This window comes from Chelmon rostratus, chromosome 21, assembly GCF_017976325.1.
Source record: "Chelmon rostratus isolate fCheRos1 chromosome 21, fCheRos1.pri, whole genome shotgun sequence".
NCBI classification, from domain to species: domain Eukaryota; kingdom Metazoa; phylum Chordata; class Actinopteri; order Chaetodontiformes; family Chaetodontidae; genus Chelmon; species Chelmon rostratus.
Genome location: NC_055678.1, coordinates 9,908,178 through 9,922,821, shown reverse-complemented (window position 1 = coordinate 9,922,821; position 14,644 = coordinate 9,908,178). Strand labels below are relative to the sequence as shown.

The 14,644-nt window shown below is 40.1% G+C and overlaps 1 protein-coding gene across 1 annotated transcript in view; it reads right to left on the bottom strand.

Annotated features, from left to right (window-relative positions):
- LOC121625058 (zinc finger protein 385B-like) overlaps window positions 1-6,356 on the bottom strand; it is a 41,207-nt gene extending 34,851 nt beyond the window's left edge. The window contains exon 1 of the mRNA XM_041963094.1: window positions 6,083-6,356. Within this exon, the coding sequence (XP_041819028.1) occupies window positions 6,083-6,356 (274 nt within the window). The remainder of the gene's footprint in view (window positions 1-6,082) is intronic.
- Between the last annotated feature and the right edge of the window lie 8,288 nt (window positions 6,357-14,644).

The window sequence follows — 14,644 nt, the reverse complement described above, 5'->3', positions numbered from 1 at the left end:
TGGAAAGTGCTGTGGTCCGTTCCCTTTTTAAAAGGCTCCCAGTGAGAACCACCCTATTAAAATCTCTTTTCATTTGAGCAATCACTTCATGAGGCTAAATAAAGGGAAGGGAATGGGTATTATTAGGCTGGTTTCATCGCAGCACAGACTGAATTGTACCAACAGTCACCTTAATTGACTTGGCTCGTCCTCCTTTTCCCTCCACTGTGAAATAGGCAATCGGGAGAATAGACTGTGAGACGTTGTATAAAACCTGGCGTTTGTGTGAATTCGTCTGCAGGAATCTTCCCTTCCTATTTGTTTACAAGGTTTAACAGAAGATCTGCTTGGCTGCCATTTTCTGCCTGAAGACTGTAGTTTAATCCAGTAATGAGTCATGTTGTATGTTGGTGTATCAGCTGCCACATTAAGGGATGCTCGGTGCTTCTTGCACGACAGCTAACTCATCCATGGAGGTTTGCTGTTGGTTGGATGTGATTATTTCAGGTATCCAACATACTGTGACTGATTAATTAAGCATGTGACTTATTTTTTAAAAAAAAAAAGATATACATAAATTTTCAAGAAAGCAAAAGCAAAAGCAAAAATATTCTGATGTAAAATTATCAGTAAACTGATAATCAACAGAGCACTAATATGCAATTATTTTGATAATTGACCATTCATCTTTTAAGCAAAGATGACAAACACTCTGGTCCCAGGTCTGGCTTTTTTGTTTTGTTTTGTTATATTAAACTAAATATCTTTGACTTTAGAACTGTTGATCAGACTTAAGAAAACATTTGAGACATCAGTTTGAATTTCCAGGCACTTACGATGGGCATTTTTCATTATTTTCTCACATTTTATAGACCAGAAAATATACAATTAAGAGAGAAATTGTTATATTAATCAGTAATGGGAAAAAAGACATTAGTTGCATTCCTAAATATGACAAAGGCGTACAGGACACTCTGCATCTTTAAAACTACAATTTACAGGCTACTTTCCTGTCTGTAGTCTAGTTCTATTTTTGCTCCAAATAAACCAGTTCATGGCTATTTTTAGTTATTTTACTGATCAATTTGACTGTGGTATTGTCAAAGTGACAACAAGCCAAACAAAAGGGATCCAATGCTGTAGGGTTCACTTCACCGCTTCACACATGGCAGGTGTGAAATCACTCCGTGCCCCATGTGGGGAAACGAGAGGCCCTTCACCCTGAGGGACTGGCACAAGCTGCCCATGAGTGAGTCTCATCTTAATTCAAATCAATTAATGGAGGAGATGGCGCTGACACTGTGACCCGCAGCAGGTCGGGTGTTTAAACTCTGTCAGTGCTGATGCTGTTGATGTACACATCCAGAATCAACACGTGGCACATCATGAAAAGCATGCAATGATGAAGGATAAACAATGAATTTTTGCAATGCTCTACATCAAAACGAAAAAAAAAAAACACTTTAAAAGAGTCGCAGTGGTGGTAATCACTGCTGTAAGTCAACAACACTTTGCTTATATGTACTACTGTAGACTGTTCATTATGGTGGGGAAGTATTTCCTGTACAATTTACCCCTTGTTATAGAGAAATTTGCCAGTAAGGGAAGCATTTCATCCGAAAAAGCAAATCACTCCCCGCTGTCTTGCCAGCAAACTGGAGGAGAATGGAGGTCACATTCAAAACGACCATTCACACTTTCTCAGCTCGTTGTGGCATTGTAAGACATTCATTTAATTCTCCAGATAATAAACCTCTTCGGTAAGTCTAAATGATGGGCTAAAGCTTTCCACGATCAGACATAAGCGGTGAAACAATTTTATAAGGAAAGGTGACAAAATAAGGTATACTTAAAACAATGGCTTGATTTTTGAGTGTGCCGTTGATCGAAACTACTATCCCACAATGCACTGCAGAAAGAAAATGGAGGAGCTGTTTACAGCTAGAAAAAATAAAACTAATTATAGATGTTTGATTTCCATCTGCCAAGTTCATTTGGCAGCACTTCCTGTTGGTATAAAACAGTTAAGTATGCATGTAAGTAACTGCAAAAACTACTATATGCTTTAACAATTATTATATAGTACAAACTTCACAGAATTAGGATGGAATGGGAACAAGGTGTCAAGTAAATACACACAACGTCAACAAATACATGCCTCAGTTCTATATGAGTAAATCTGGTTTTACCCCTGAAACCCAGTAGGCCTTTCTACAGCAGACATTGTCATAGTAGAAAAGCATGTGTTGCTAATGAAAATAAAGTTGGCCTCATTGTATTTATAACTCGTCAACACTGTGACAGTTACGCTGTTTACACCTGGCATTCAAATGTGATTTGTATGGATCTATATGTAAGGAAAAACAAATGTTGATGCAGGTGGGGATGCATACAGAAAGCAATTGGATCAGCCAGATGACATCTTCTATCTAACCTATCTAATCTAATTTGCATTTTGAGAGCCAATCATAATGTGAGCATAAGCGAGATAACGAGACAATTTTAATACCAGGTGTAAATGAAAGAGCCAGGGATCAGGTGTCATCATCCAGATTACGTGTATCCAGATCACATGTTAAGCTTGATGTAAATGGGGCCAATCAGTATTTATTATCATTTACACTTGTGCTTTTCCTAATGACATGTTTAAAAAGGCGTGTAAGTCCTACTAAATCTAAATCGCCCTACGACATTAAAGACCACATTAACCACTTTCCAAAACTATTCTTACTCTACAGTTTTAAAACTTGTTCCCACAAGAACAAAAGTACAAAAATGCAAACACAAACACGCACAAATAGACAAGTGCATGTCAAGGTAAGACGTATTTAGTGTGCTGAGGTGAGTCTAGGGATCAGTGGTGGCTCAGATGTGTCAGGTCAAAGAAGAGTAGCTGAATGTGCACCGGGGAAGTTCAATGGATCCTAATAGTCAGAGCGGCTAACTGTATCTTTAGCGCTATGAGTAATGAGCAATAAATTGTGTCAAGTCTGTCAACACTCTTTGGATTACAAAGGAAGCCACTGCAGAGCACTGTGTACAGTCTGCATGGTGATGCCATGTTCATATCAAAAGACTAAACCTGCTTCTCAATGACAGTAACACTACTGTTGTGGGTGATATTTAGCATGCTAAAAAATGATTAGACTTAAGATTGCCTTAGAAATATGCAACACATAAAACACCTGCAGTATATATGGGTCAAACACTGTTCTTTCTGGTCTGTCTTTGTTATAACTGATGGATGGCTCTACCACATCAATCTGTATCAACTATTAAGTGCACCATATTTACTGCCAACCATTTATTTTAATTGTCTGAAATATGAGTATTTAACACTACGTGGTGGAGGAAAAATAGCGGCGTACACTACTTTCTGCTGACAATCCCACAATGCAATTCGTCATATTTTATAATTACAGAAATGACAGTTGTGCAACACTAAATCAGTCAGCAATGATGCAAAATGACAATGATTTACATGCATCATGACATGATGCAGTCTAGTTTATAGACTTGTTATCAGACACAGCTCTTTGTTTCTGCTAGCTCCCTCTATAAGCCTCGGAAGGATATGTGGACATGGAGCCATGTATCTCCACTGGAGTCACCAGTTTCACCTGCTAGAAAGGGAATAACATTAAATAAGTGTCTGATTCCGCAGTGTCCCAGATTTCCAAAAGTTACTACAACTATTGTCAAAGCTTCTTGTTGAATAGGAAAAGTCACAAATACAATAGGTAGATGCACAGAGAGCAAAAAATGGGGTCCATGCACAACCCCACCAATGTGTTGTTACGCACTGGACCAGTCTCACACTTTTAAGTATGAATGATGATCTGCAAAGGCTATTATCTGACAAAGAAAAAGTCAATAACATTCTGATGATAACAAAATGAGGTTGAAGTGAGGGAGAAATTAAACACTGGATACAGTATTAATTTTCATGCACCGTGTTAGATTGGAACAGCTAAATATGTGGGCTACGCCTGCAGAGAGAGACAGCCTCATAAATCAGCATTAAAAAGTTGCATCTTATTGGCCAGTTGCTCATTAGAGGCCTTTTTTTTCCAAAGTGCTGATTGATCAAGCTGGTCAGCGTGGCAGAGTGACACAGGTGGTGGTGAATGAAGGTGATTAATGGCCCCTCATCAAAACAGGTGTGCAGAAAAAGCTTGGAAATGGCGAGGGGCTCTTCTGGAATAGTAAAGTATATACCGAATGCATAACACCTCCTCATGGTTTGCAGATGTGAACATCTGCAACATCGTGACAAGTCAAAATAAATAAACACCTGACTAAAGAAGGTGTGTTCCAGCTTCCAAGTCTGCTGAAAGACTATTTCTCCATTTTTTTGCCCAGAAGCACCAAACCAGCACAACTTCTACTAGAGCGCCTATATTTGGATAACTTGCAGAATAAGTTACAAGGAGAAACAAAGCTTCTGTGACAGGTTGTGTTGGCTTCAAACCTTGTATTTTTCTGTTCTTTTCTGTTGCTTTCATCTGTCTATACAGCACAAAACCCAAGGGAAACCCAGTACCTGGACCGTCACATATAACAGTACTTATTCTGTTCGAAGGTATTCTTCTGTTCTTAATATCAAAACTGCGGGACCAGGAAGCATGAGGCTCTGAAAAGAATAAAAGTAAAAATAAAAGAACTCCTGACAATTCAAGGGCCCCGCAGCAAATATCAATTTGAAGAAGTTCATAATGTTTTTGTTCAGACTGCGAGAGTTGTTGATTAAACTAGAGTCATTTTGAGGCAGTTTGTAGTGTTGTCAAGCAAACACAAAGTTATGAGTCTTTCAGTCAATGGTGGTGAGGGCCCTCTCTAGCTCCTCTCTAGGAATAATCATACTTTGTGACTGTATTTTCAGCCGCTTTAAGTTTAATGTGGCAATTTTGAGATATTATATAGCAGACATTTTAACTTGTCAATGTAAATGATGGCTCTCTTCCAGTTATGTGCTCCAGTTCCAGTGCTCTGGTATTGTGCATGATGTCTCACCGGCATGGCTTACTCGGACACTTAATGTAATGGAGCCATCATTAATGTTATTAGTCACATCGGTGCTTTTCCTGTTATGGCAAATCAAAATGTCTGCCGTGGGAAATGTCCATTCCTGAAGGGACTACTTGGCCTCTTTCGCTCTGTTAAGTTGTCTTCATTTGCCTCGAAAAGCCAGTTAAAAATGTGGATTTTCTGCTAAAGCTCACAAATATGCTTGTTTAATATTCATCCTAATATGAGTCACTTTCGACATACAGAATTTATCATTACGCGAGCCTCAAAAATTAGCTTTCAACTGTGTCACACACTCTTCATGAGCAGTACTATGGATGAAATCATACCAGTGGCTGAGCTCGCATGCCAATTATAAGCCATTATAAGCTTTATAAATGGCAGAGGTAGAGCTGTTGTGCTGGATAAAGTGGCCCCTTTTGCAAGAGAGAGCATACGACAGCAGAAGAAATCAGTACAGAGGTAAGGCCAGCCACTCATATAGACTGCATTAGAGGTGGGAATCAAGAACTGGAACTGTTGAGAACCTGTTCCAAATTGTCCAATCCATTGGAACTGTATGCCTCTGAGCTTCTATTGGTTCTATCGGACAGGTACGCATCGCAAAACAATGACTTCAAACTCATGCACCTACGCTGCTTCACAAAGAAAGATGACAACAAATATCTGTACAATGATCATTTCACATAAGGGCGGAAACACCAGCAATATGCTGAAACATCTTTCTCTGCAACACGGGTTTAAATTCCAGGAATGGCATTATTGACATTAAGCACGAGTGTCACAATCCGACATCTCTAAAAGGGGCCCAAAGTAAAGGTTTAAATTCATCCAATGGAATGAGACGTTTTGAAGAAAGTCCTTTGTTATTCACTCAGTTTGTAAGGTGTCAATACTGGACTTCCCAAGTTCAGTTTCCACTGAGGTGTCTGGCTTGAGTCAAAACCTGAGCTCTGAGATGTGATAAACTGAGGTGGCTTTAGAGGATACATTTACAAACAAAAAATAATAAATTCTAATAACTAAAGTAAATCAGCACTGCTCTAATTTTTTGCACATGTCAGTCAATCTCTACCTGAGCTGACGGCCTTTGCCAGTCGGCGCAGCCTCCTCTGGTGCGTCTTCCCTCTGTAGTGGATCTGGGCCTGGGCGCTGGAGTTCAGCTGTATGTTGCACACCTGGCACATAGTGGCACTGCTGCCGCTCTGACGGCGCTCTCGTTTGGCCCTGTGACCTGCTGCCACCCTCCTGTCCTCTTCATCACCCTCCTCTTCCTCCTCCTCCTGTCCCTCCTGACTCTTGGGAGGAGGGCTGCTGTCGAGCCAGTCGGGACTCTTTGGACGCTTCATATCTGGAGAGAGAGAGAAAAAAGGTCACATTAATCAGAGGTGTTGAGATTACTTGTAAAATAGGAGCAATGTTGTCCCCATGTAAGACATTTAAATCAAAATGTGAGGCCTGTACGTTGTTAAAGCCTCCACAGGGGGGCAACAGAGCAGCACCACTCTGTTCAGAGCAGTATTGGTCTTTTTTCTTCTGTGTGATTCAAACTGCAATTTTATGTGCACCGCCATCATAATGTGATATTTCATTGTACCAAACAGAGATATTTCACAGGCAGACAAATGAAGCTTATCACTTGGATTTATCTACATCACTGTCAGCGTGTACAAATTTCAATATGTCCAAATGCATGTATTAAAAATCTGTGACGTGCCCATTAAAAGGCTCAAATGACGGGGACAGTATACTCCGTCAGATAAACACTGGTATAAACACTTTGTCGTATAACCCGGCCCGTAGACATCCATTAGCTGAAAAGAATGGCCTATCTCTGGCACACATCACAGCATTACAGCAGAGACGCGTGCAGTCTGTAGATAAGTATCTCGTTCCAGCTTCTCTCTATTTATCAGATGATAAAAGCCGATTCCCGGGGTACACAAAGCGACATGTTTCTTTGCGAGAGCGCAGAGCCTTAATACCTGTAATGGCTGAGCGATTGTGGCAGACTGACAGCATAAATCAAGCTCTGCTGTGAATGTGGAAATGTCACCCAAAGTCTAACTGGATTCTCTGTTTTGGTGCTGCTCATACGATAATGGAATCAATTAAGTGCTTGTGGTGTTGGAAATTTTATTGTCCGCCAAGATGAATGCACCCCCACCACACGAAAACCATCATTTGTAAAATCTTTGAGGTTCTAAAAATTCAATTTGACTGGTGGAGAGATGAAAGTGGTATGGAAATGTGTTCACTGGAATTCACCGGCCTGCGACCAGCAACATGGACTTCAAAGCTGCAGGCCATCACCATGATTATTTGAATGATGTTTGACTGCAGTCTGGTAGTGGATACGGACATGAGTAACTGCTGGTGAAGATGACCACAACAAACACATGCTGAAAACATGCAAATGGTTAGAAGATAGTGGAAAAAATGCCCATCGTTATTTCCAAAGACATGAGACATGGGACATGAAAGCTGGCCTGGAGTTTGACTCCAGGCAGTCCAACACATACAGCACACAAACACCATGCAGTCCCGGGCTGAGGGTCTATGATGTCCTAATTTTTTCTCACGTTAGGATCTGTATTTAAATTTCGTATTTAAATTGTGCAAAGGCTTTGACAAAACTTGACCTCTGTAGCGCATTTTGATGCCTCTGTTCCTCAATACATCAAAAGAGTTACTGTACATTTATGTGTAAACATACAAAAAGTCCTGTTAGCAATGTTAGCACACTCTCTTGTTACAGCCTTAAACCTCTATTTTCCCTGTTTACATGTCAAAACTGCAAACAGAGTTTCTGAATATCTTCACCCTGGAAGGAGTTTTCCAAAAGGTCAATTTTCAATGACGTAAAACTGTGTTTACGTGTGGACTAGAGACCTAAGTCCTACCAACCTACCAGAGCGCCTCCCTGTGACTCTGGTTTGGTGCATAAATGTAGCACTTCATTTACTCAGCAGAGATAACTCTGAACATTATCAGATAGTGATTAATTGGGAAACCAATTTTAGAAATGTATAAACGTTTATTTTACAGTTTAGAAATTTCTTGGAGAAAAAAGTCAACCCACTCTGCAGAATAAAACGACAAAATTGGACGATTAAAACATTTTCTTATCTTATTACAAGTTAAAAGTATAGCATCTCTGCTCTGTGCTTTCTCTGGGTGATGGTATAACAAATGAAAAAATGTTGCCATGTGAACAGTGCCAAAATCCTGGATTTGCAGAATCATCTTTTCTCCAGACTGAGTTGAAAACAATGAAGACAGTGCAACGGCAGGTTCTTAAATATAAGGTATAAACATGTCTAAAATGGGGGGTGAAGGAGCCTTAATCAGATTATTTTTCAGATTAATGTGATTAATAAATCACCAATGAGTTTGAATGACCAGACTCAAGCCAGACAGCTGGCCAACCAGAGCTCCTGCTGCTGCCCTGTGGGCTGGACTTAGAATTGTCAGTTGACAAATTTAACTATGTATATTTTCATTTTTTGTTTTTATAAGGCAACATTTAAATGCAAATGACAATTAATAATTAATATACTTCAGTCACTGTTTCTGTAAATGGAGACTGGTGGCTTTGGCAAGAGTGATACAGCGGCTGTTTCTGGTTAAACAAAAAGGGTCTTAGTCTTTAACTCTTTGTAAGGATCATTCCCATAAGCTTGTCAGACACTCAGAATAACAATCTGCACCTGTCAGTGGCAAAAACAATAATCTATCCTTGCTCAATACTGGCCCACTTTCAAAAATTGTTGTCTCTATAAATCACTTGGACACAAAAACGCTGGCACAAACAGAAACCCTTACTGGGAGAGGCAGTCCAGTGTGCTCCTCAGCTCAAACTTCACCAGTTAGTTACTGGTTAATGGTTGTTGGGCTGTTGAAAGCAAATTCAACAGAAACTGACGTCCCTAACTTTGACAGATCAGACAAATTACGATTTTCAACCCGCCTCTGCCCAGAGCCGAAGTTAACGTTTTCAAATAGCTTTTTAGTCCATTGAACAGTCAAAAGAAATTCAATTTTCAGTTCAGTCATTAAGTAACTAATCTTTCCTGTACTACAGGGCTTGAACTTTTTATTTTTTTCTTACTTATTACTGTTTGTTACCATATGCCAATGAATGCAGGTACATGTCATTTTTTAATCACGACACATTGATTGTTTTCCAGGCCGAGGCAGAAATATGCTGCTGCTGTCTTGCTGTCTGAAGTACAAAATGTGCCTCAGTTCTGTCAGACAGCTGCTGGATGAGAGCTCTTGCCTCCAAAGTGTCTTCTCGGTAAATGGTCTGGCATCTCAGAACAGTATTGATGAGTAGACAGCAGACAGGGTCAGACGGAGGTGTGGGCCGTCTAACTCACTTTAAGGTGGTTTGCATCGACAAGCAAAATGGATGCTAAAACTGCCCAATGTCAGTTAACTCATCTTTTGAGGCTGCTCTGTAAATGTTTTATCTGTCCTGTCTCCTTTTAGTGTGTTGTAGTGTGCAGCGTATTAACAGTCATGCTTGTAAGATTTCACTGTTGAGACTATTAAGCACTGTCCCAGATAAATGAAAGATCAACAGCAACAGAATTCGGTACTACACCGACCACATCTCATTGTCTTCATTAGTGAACAGAGTTTGCTTAGTTGGTACAGTTTCCATGACGTTCAATGGAACGGTTGCATAATGTCGACTATGCAGACTTCATTTGCTGATAGAGACAGTGAGATGTGGTTGAAAGCTCTGGAAAAAAGTACTAAGTGGGCCTTGCATTAAGATAATTTTGTGAAAGCATTTCAGACAATCAGCTACAAAAATATATGAAACATTTTACACACTGTTTATAGTGTTTGCTCAATGAGAATGAATGATATAACCTGAATCAAATGATATAACAGGTGTTACAACAGCTTGGCAGCACATACAGTATAGCTATACCTTATATTTTGAAATAGTCATATATGTCCTGTGGTGTGTTTGGCCTTATGAGGGTCTGTAGTTTCAAAATAAAATTGCCCTAGATGATGAAGAAGTAATAATATTAATGTAAAATGATAAGAGAAAAATGTGTTTGCATTTATCTAAGCGTTGAATGTACATGCGCTTCAAGCTGCTGGCTTCAAGTGCTGGCACAGTTTATAATCCACATCAAGCACAGTTCAGATGCTCATGTGGGCTAATGTCTAAAACTGTACACTGATGCCAGCAGTCTAGGTGTAAACCCTCTATCACACTGGAACCACCCAACCTGCTCTATTCACTCATCTTCATGCGGTCAGTTGGAGTTGGCACCTGACAGCCCCATTACAAAACATCTTTAAACAGGTTGCCGGCCGGCCAGCAGCTGCTGGTTTCTGCTGGCTGGTATCACAGCCAGGGCTTCTCTGCCTGTCTGGCACCTGAGTGGGCAGCTGGGAACAGCCCAGTCCTGTGCTACGGGCCAAATGGATAAAGTTACCGGTGAGTTAGAGCGACAACCCCTCACAGAAAAGGCCCGCAGCTATATTGCAGTTTAATGCAAAGTATCTATCTTAACATCCTTCAAAACGGCCCATTTAGATCTGTGATATACTGGATGGTCTACTAGAGGAACTGATGTATTCTGTCACAACAAAGTTTTTTCACTCCAGAAAGCTGTAAACTGTGAATGTGAATTTCAAAAATCCAGTCACTTGTACTCCCTTTATGCCTGAAAAGAGGAGAAGTGTTCTTGTTCTTTCAATCAACATAATTACCAAAAAAGGTCATGTCGTTACCATTTCGTATGTGATTTATTCTCGATCTGCAGGCAATAGGTGGCACACGCTTGTTTTTTAATCTACTGACATCAACAAAAAATCGCAACAGACTGTGTTCTGATCCTATTACTGTGCAAGTTATGAGATAGTGTGTTTTCTCTATAGATTGGGACTGTTATCATGGTTGGAATGGTAAAAGAGACAGAAATTACAAAAACTCATCAAGCTGACTTAACACTAACAAGCGTCAGTGCAGGGTTTGGTGACAAATTTGTTCTTTTTCTTCTTTGTTCTCCTGTACCACTTCGTCTACCCCTGACACTTAATTTGAAAAGGATAAAAGATATGTTAGACAGAGCCATTTATTTAACTATGAGCGAAATAAAACAGCGGGTTGGATTTCCTGCACTTCCAGGATGAAGCTGTAAAAAACTGGACTGTGCCGTAGCTGTTCCTCTGGGTCCATCATTAATTCATTTGATGGGTCATCCCATCCATTTTAACAGAGGACCTGTCAAGCGAGAAGAAGCTGTGCATCTTAAATTGTTAACTGTTAATTTAAACAAGCCTAGCTTTGATCCTTTAAAGTGAGACATGTGCAACAGGACCCATGAGTCTTTCTTTATTGGTCATGCCCTTTCTAAAACAGATGTTGGACATTTAATCTAAGTTATGTCTATTCTACTTCAAAAAGACCCTAATGTCTACTGCATAGACGAAATGTAACAACATTTATGAAGACTGATTGAGAAGAAAACCACCAATAAATACATGACAAAGGACAAATTACTGTAATGTGCTCATTAAAAAGTGTGATAATGAGCAAATGAACGGTGCTACTGATGACTTTGATAACACATGTGAATCATAATAGCTTGCAGAAGATCTCCAGAACATCACATTTTTTGACATACAGTAAAGCGAGTTACTTACTGGTAGCATTATCCATTCAGGAGACATCAGCTCAGCCTACAGACTTTGTGGTGGGAGATAAATCCCAGCGGGCCAGCCGGATCTCTATGTATTATGGAACTATTTTGTTTGTTGCATGGTTTCATGACACAGGCATCTCAGAGAGGACAGAAAGTCACTAGCTTTATCTGCAAGCACAGTATCTGTTGCACTGTCCTCTTAGTAGTGAAGCTATCCGGCCCAGTAGCACTTTAAATACCAGCACTCATCAGCCTGCCTGGCTGTTGAGTTGAGGATGAGGAAAGACTACATGAAAGCCAAGAATATAAAGCGCAGGTCATAAATGCTGCTTTATGTACTCTCTCTCTCTGACCTAATGCCCCCTACAAAACTGAAGTCATAAACAAATCAGTGTGACACAAGGTACTCAGAGGCCTGTGTATTCTTGACCAGATACAATCAGCATTAGATGAATTCTTATTCATATTAATGTGTTCATATTAAGCAATTCCCTGATGTCATCATGTTAAAGACAAAGACATTTAATATACCTAAAAAATAAGAATTCCTGTTAAAAAAACAGGAAGAACAAAGGGAATAGATCTTACTAACTAACTGTATGTTACATTACCCAACACCTGACATGATAACTCCACCTGAGCGCCTAAACTATTGTTATTCTGTGCTGTTATCACGACTCTGTGCAGTAGAAAATGTCCCAAATACTCAGTACTGTGACCTCCTGCATCTGCATCTTGTTAAAGGATTCCAGCTAATGATTCGTGTCACCAGGCAATCAAGACACACACACACACATACACATCAATAATTTACCTGCTGGTCAATCGCATCTCTTTGTAACACTCTACTAACTTTCCCTGCCAACAGCATGCTCAACATCTTTCTTTTATGGCCTCAGACAGCTGCATGGAAATGACCTGTCAACCTCATAAACCTCTCTATCAAGGGACTTACTCGTAGCTACGCTGCAATGTTCTGCACGTGGGTGCCTACATAAATAAGGAATCACTCATTTTGCTCTTTGACTTGTACATGGGTCTTTATTGGTCCCTGACTGAGCCCATTTTGGCTCAAACGACTGCAAAAACTCAATATAATGCAAAGTTTTAGTGTCCTGAGAAAGTGCACATTAGGACATCATGTGCACAGAGGAAAGGAGCCAGTTAGAGAATTATTTTAAGGTTGTATTTAACACACAGGTGTTTTCACTCATCCTGATTGGACTTCTGCTCAGGTTGAATGTGGGCAGAGCTATGCTTGGCATTATACGTGGGCACTGGACCAATGAGGATGATAAAGGTGTAATTTGCCCCACCTGGGCAGGTGCAGCAAAGCTAACAGAGTGGAGGAGGATGTCAATCAAACACAGCTTGCACAATCCCACACACTCCCAAAAAGATCTCTAATCATCCAAAATAAATAAAGCCATGTGTGTTTTGAATGAGTGTGCAGGACCTTCAATGTTTTCTGGCCATGCTAGTGATACGGCTCTATGGATGTCTGTCCACCACTGTGGTCCAAACTGAAATAGCTCAACAAAAATTTGGTAGAGGCATTCAAGCCACTCTCAGGGTGAAATGTGACAAATGTAGTGATACGTTAACTTAGCTTTTAGCACCATCACCAGATAAATCTTTAATTTGTCCAATACTTTGAGGCTCAGCTGTATTTGTGTTTACTACTAATTACATACCTGCAGTCTAAACTTTTAGTCTTTATGTCTTATGCTGTGAAAATATGAAAAGAATATGAAAATTAATATGAAAAGAAAACAAGACCCTGTGCTTGCTCGGAATAACTACAGTCATCTATAACTGCTTACATCAGCTATACAATTACTTCTTTATCAGTGTTTCCAAGAAGGTCTTATTAATGCTAATCTGTCGACATGGGTAGAGTCCAACCAGGTGGGCACTTGGCTGACAGGCAGCTATAAAACTGACAACCAGTTCAGTCTGTTTCCAGCAAGCTGCTCTCCCCATCTGTATGATGTGCTGCCTGCCTCAATGTGCTCTGGTTTCACAACAGGGGTGAACTTGTTTATCATCGAGCTTTGGCAAATGAGGACCTGCTGCAAGAAAAGCTTTGGCACTGTGAAGTGAATAAGAGTTATTAGGAATAATAAATTATTAAAGAGTTTTGGAAATATCAGGTTTTTCTCCAGGAACATATAAATTAATGTTAGAAAAATTATTGCAAAATCAGCAGTTGCTCCACAGCTTTTAATTCAGACTTCAATTGACTAAAGTTTGTAAAAACATCTCGTTCCATTTTTAAATCACATGAATTATATGGTCAAATTGCTTGTCAGCATGTGTATCGTTGTCCTAAATTTTCTCAAGGTGACACAGTAGAGCATGACACTTACCTATATATAGCTGTGCTTAATTCCCTGCAACTGTATATCCATTACACTATAAAGGCTTCTTGGCTGTGTAATGCTTTTTTTGTTCCTTAATTACACACTTTGCCCGTTTGTCTCTATACAGCCAAAGCCTGTGGAATCCATGATAATCACACACAACTATAAGGCAGCCTAAGAATATATTTCAGAGAACCAAGTCCTCTGTTTAGACTGGCCTTTAAGAATCAAGACAGAAAAAATCCAACACCCCTCCAGGCTTTTAATCCACCTGAAGCTGTGAACTTTTCCAGCTCTTTCTGGTCTGCGATCTAGGAACCTTCCTGGAATGAGCAGGTCTAATCCAGATGTGTTAAGAGGTTACCAAGGCCACCAACATTTATACGCAAGGCAGCTGTTATTGGGATGTTTCAGCATATGCTCTTTTCAAAATGGCATTGTTCCAGACGCTAAGGTCAAGATGAGTTCCCTCGCCGCAACACCTGTCATCACTGTTCCATTACGTCGACAAGAGACGACAGCAGCTAAAGCGCTCGGCCTGACATGGAAAAACTGGACAGGGGAGGAATATGAGTAATAATCCAGCTGTTTCACTAC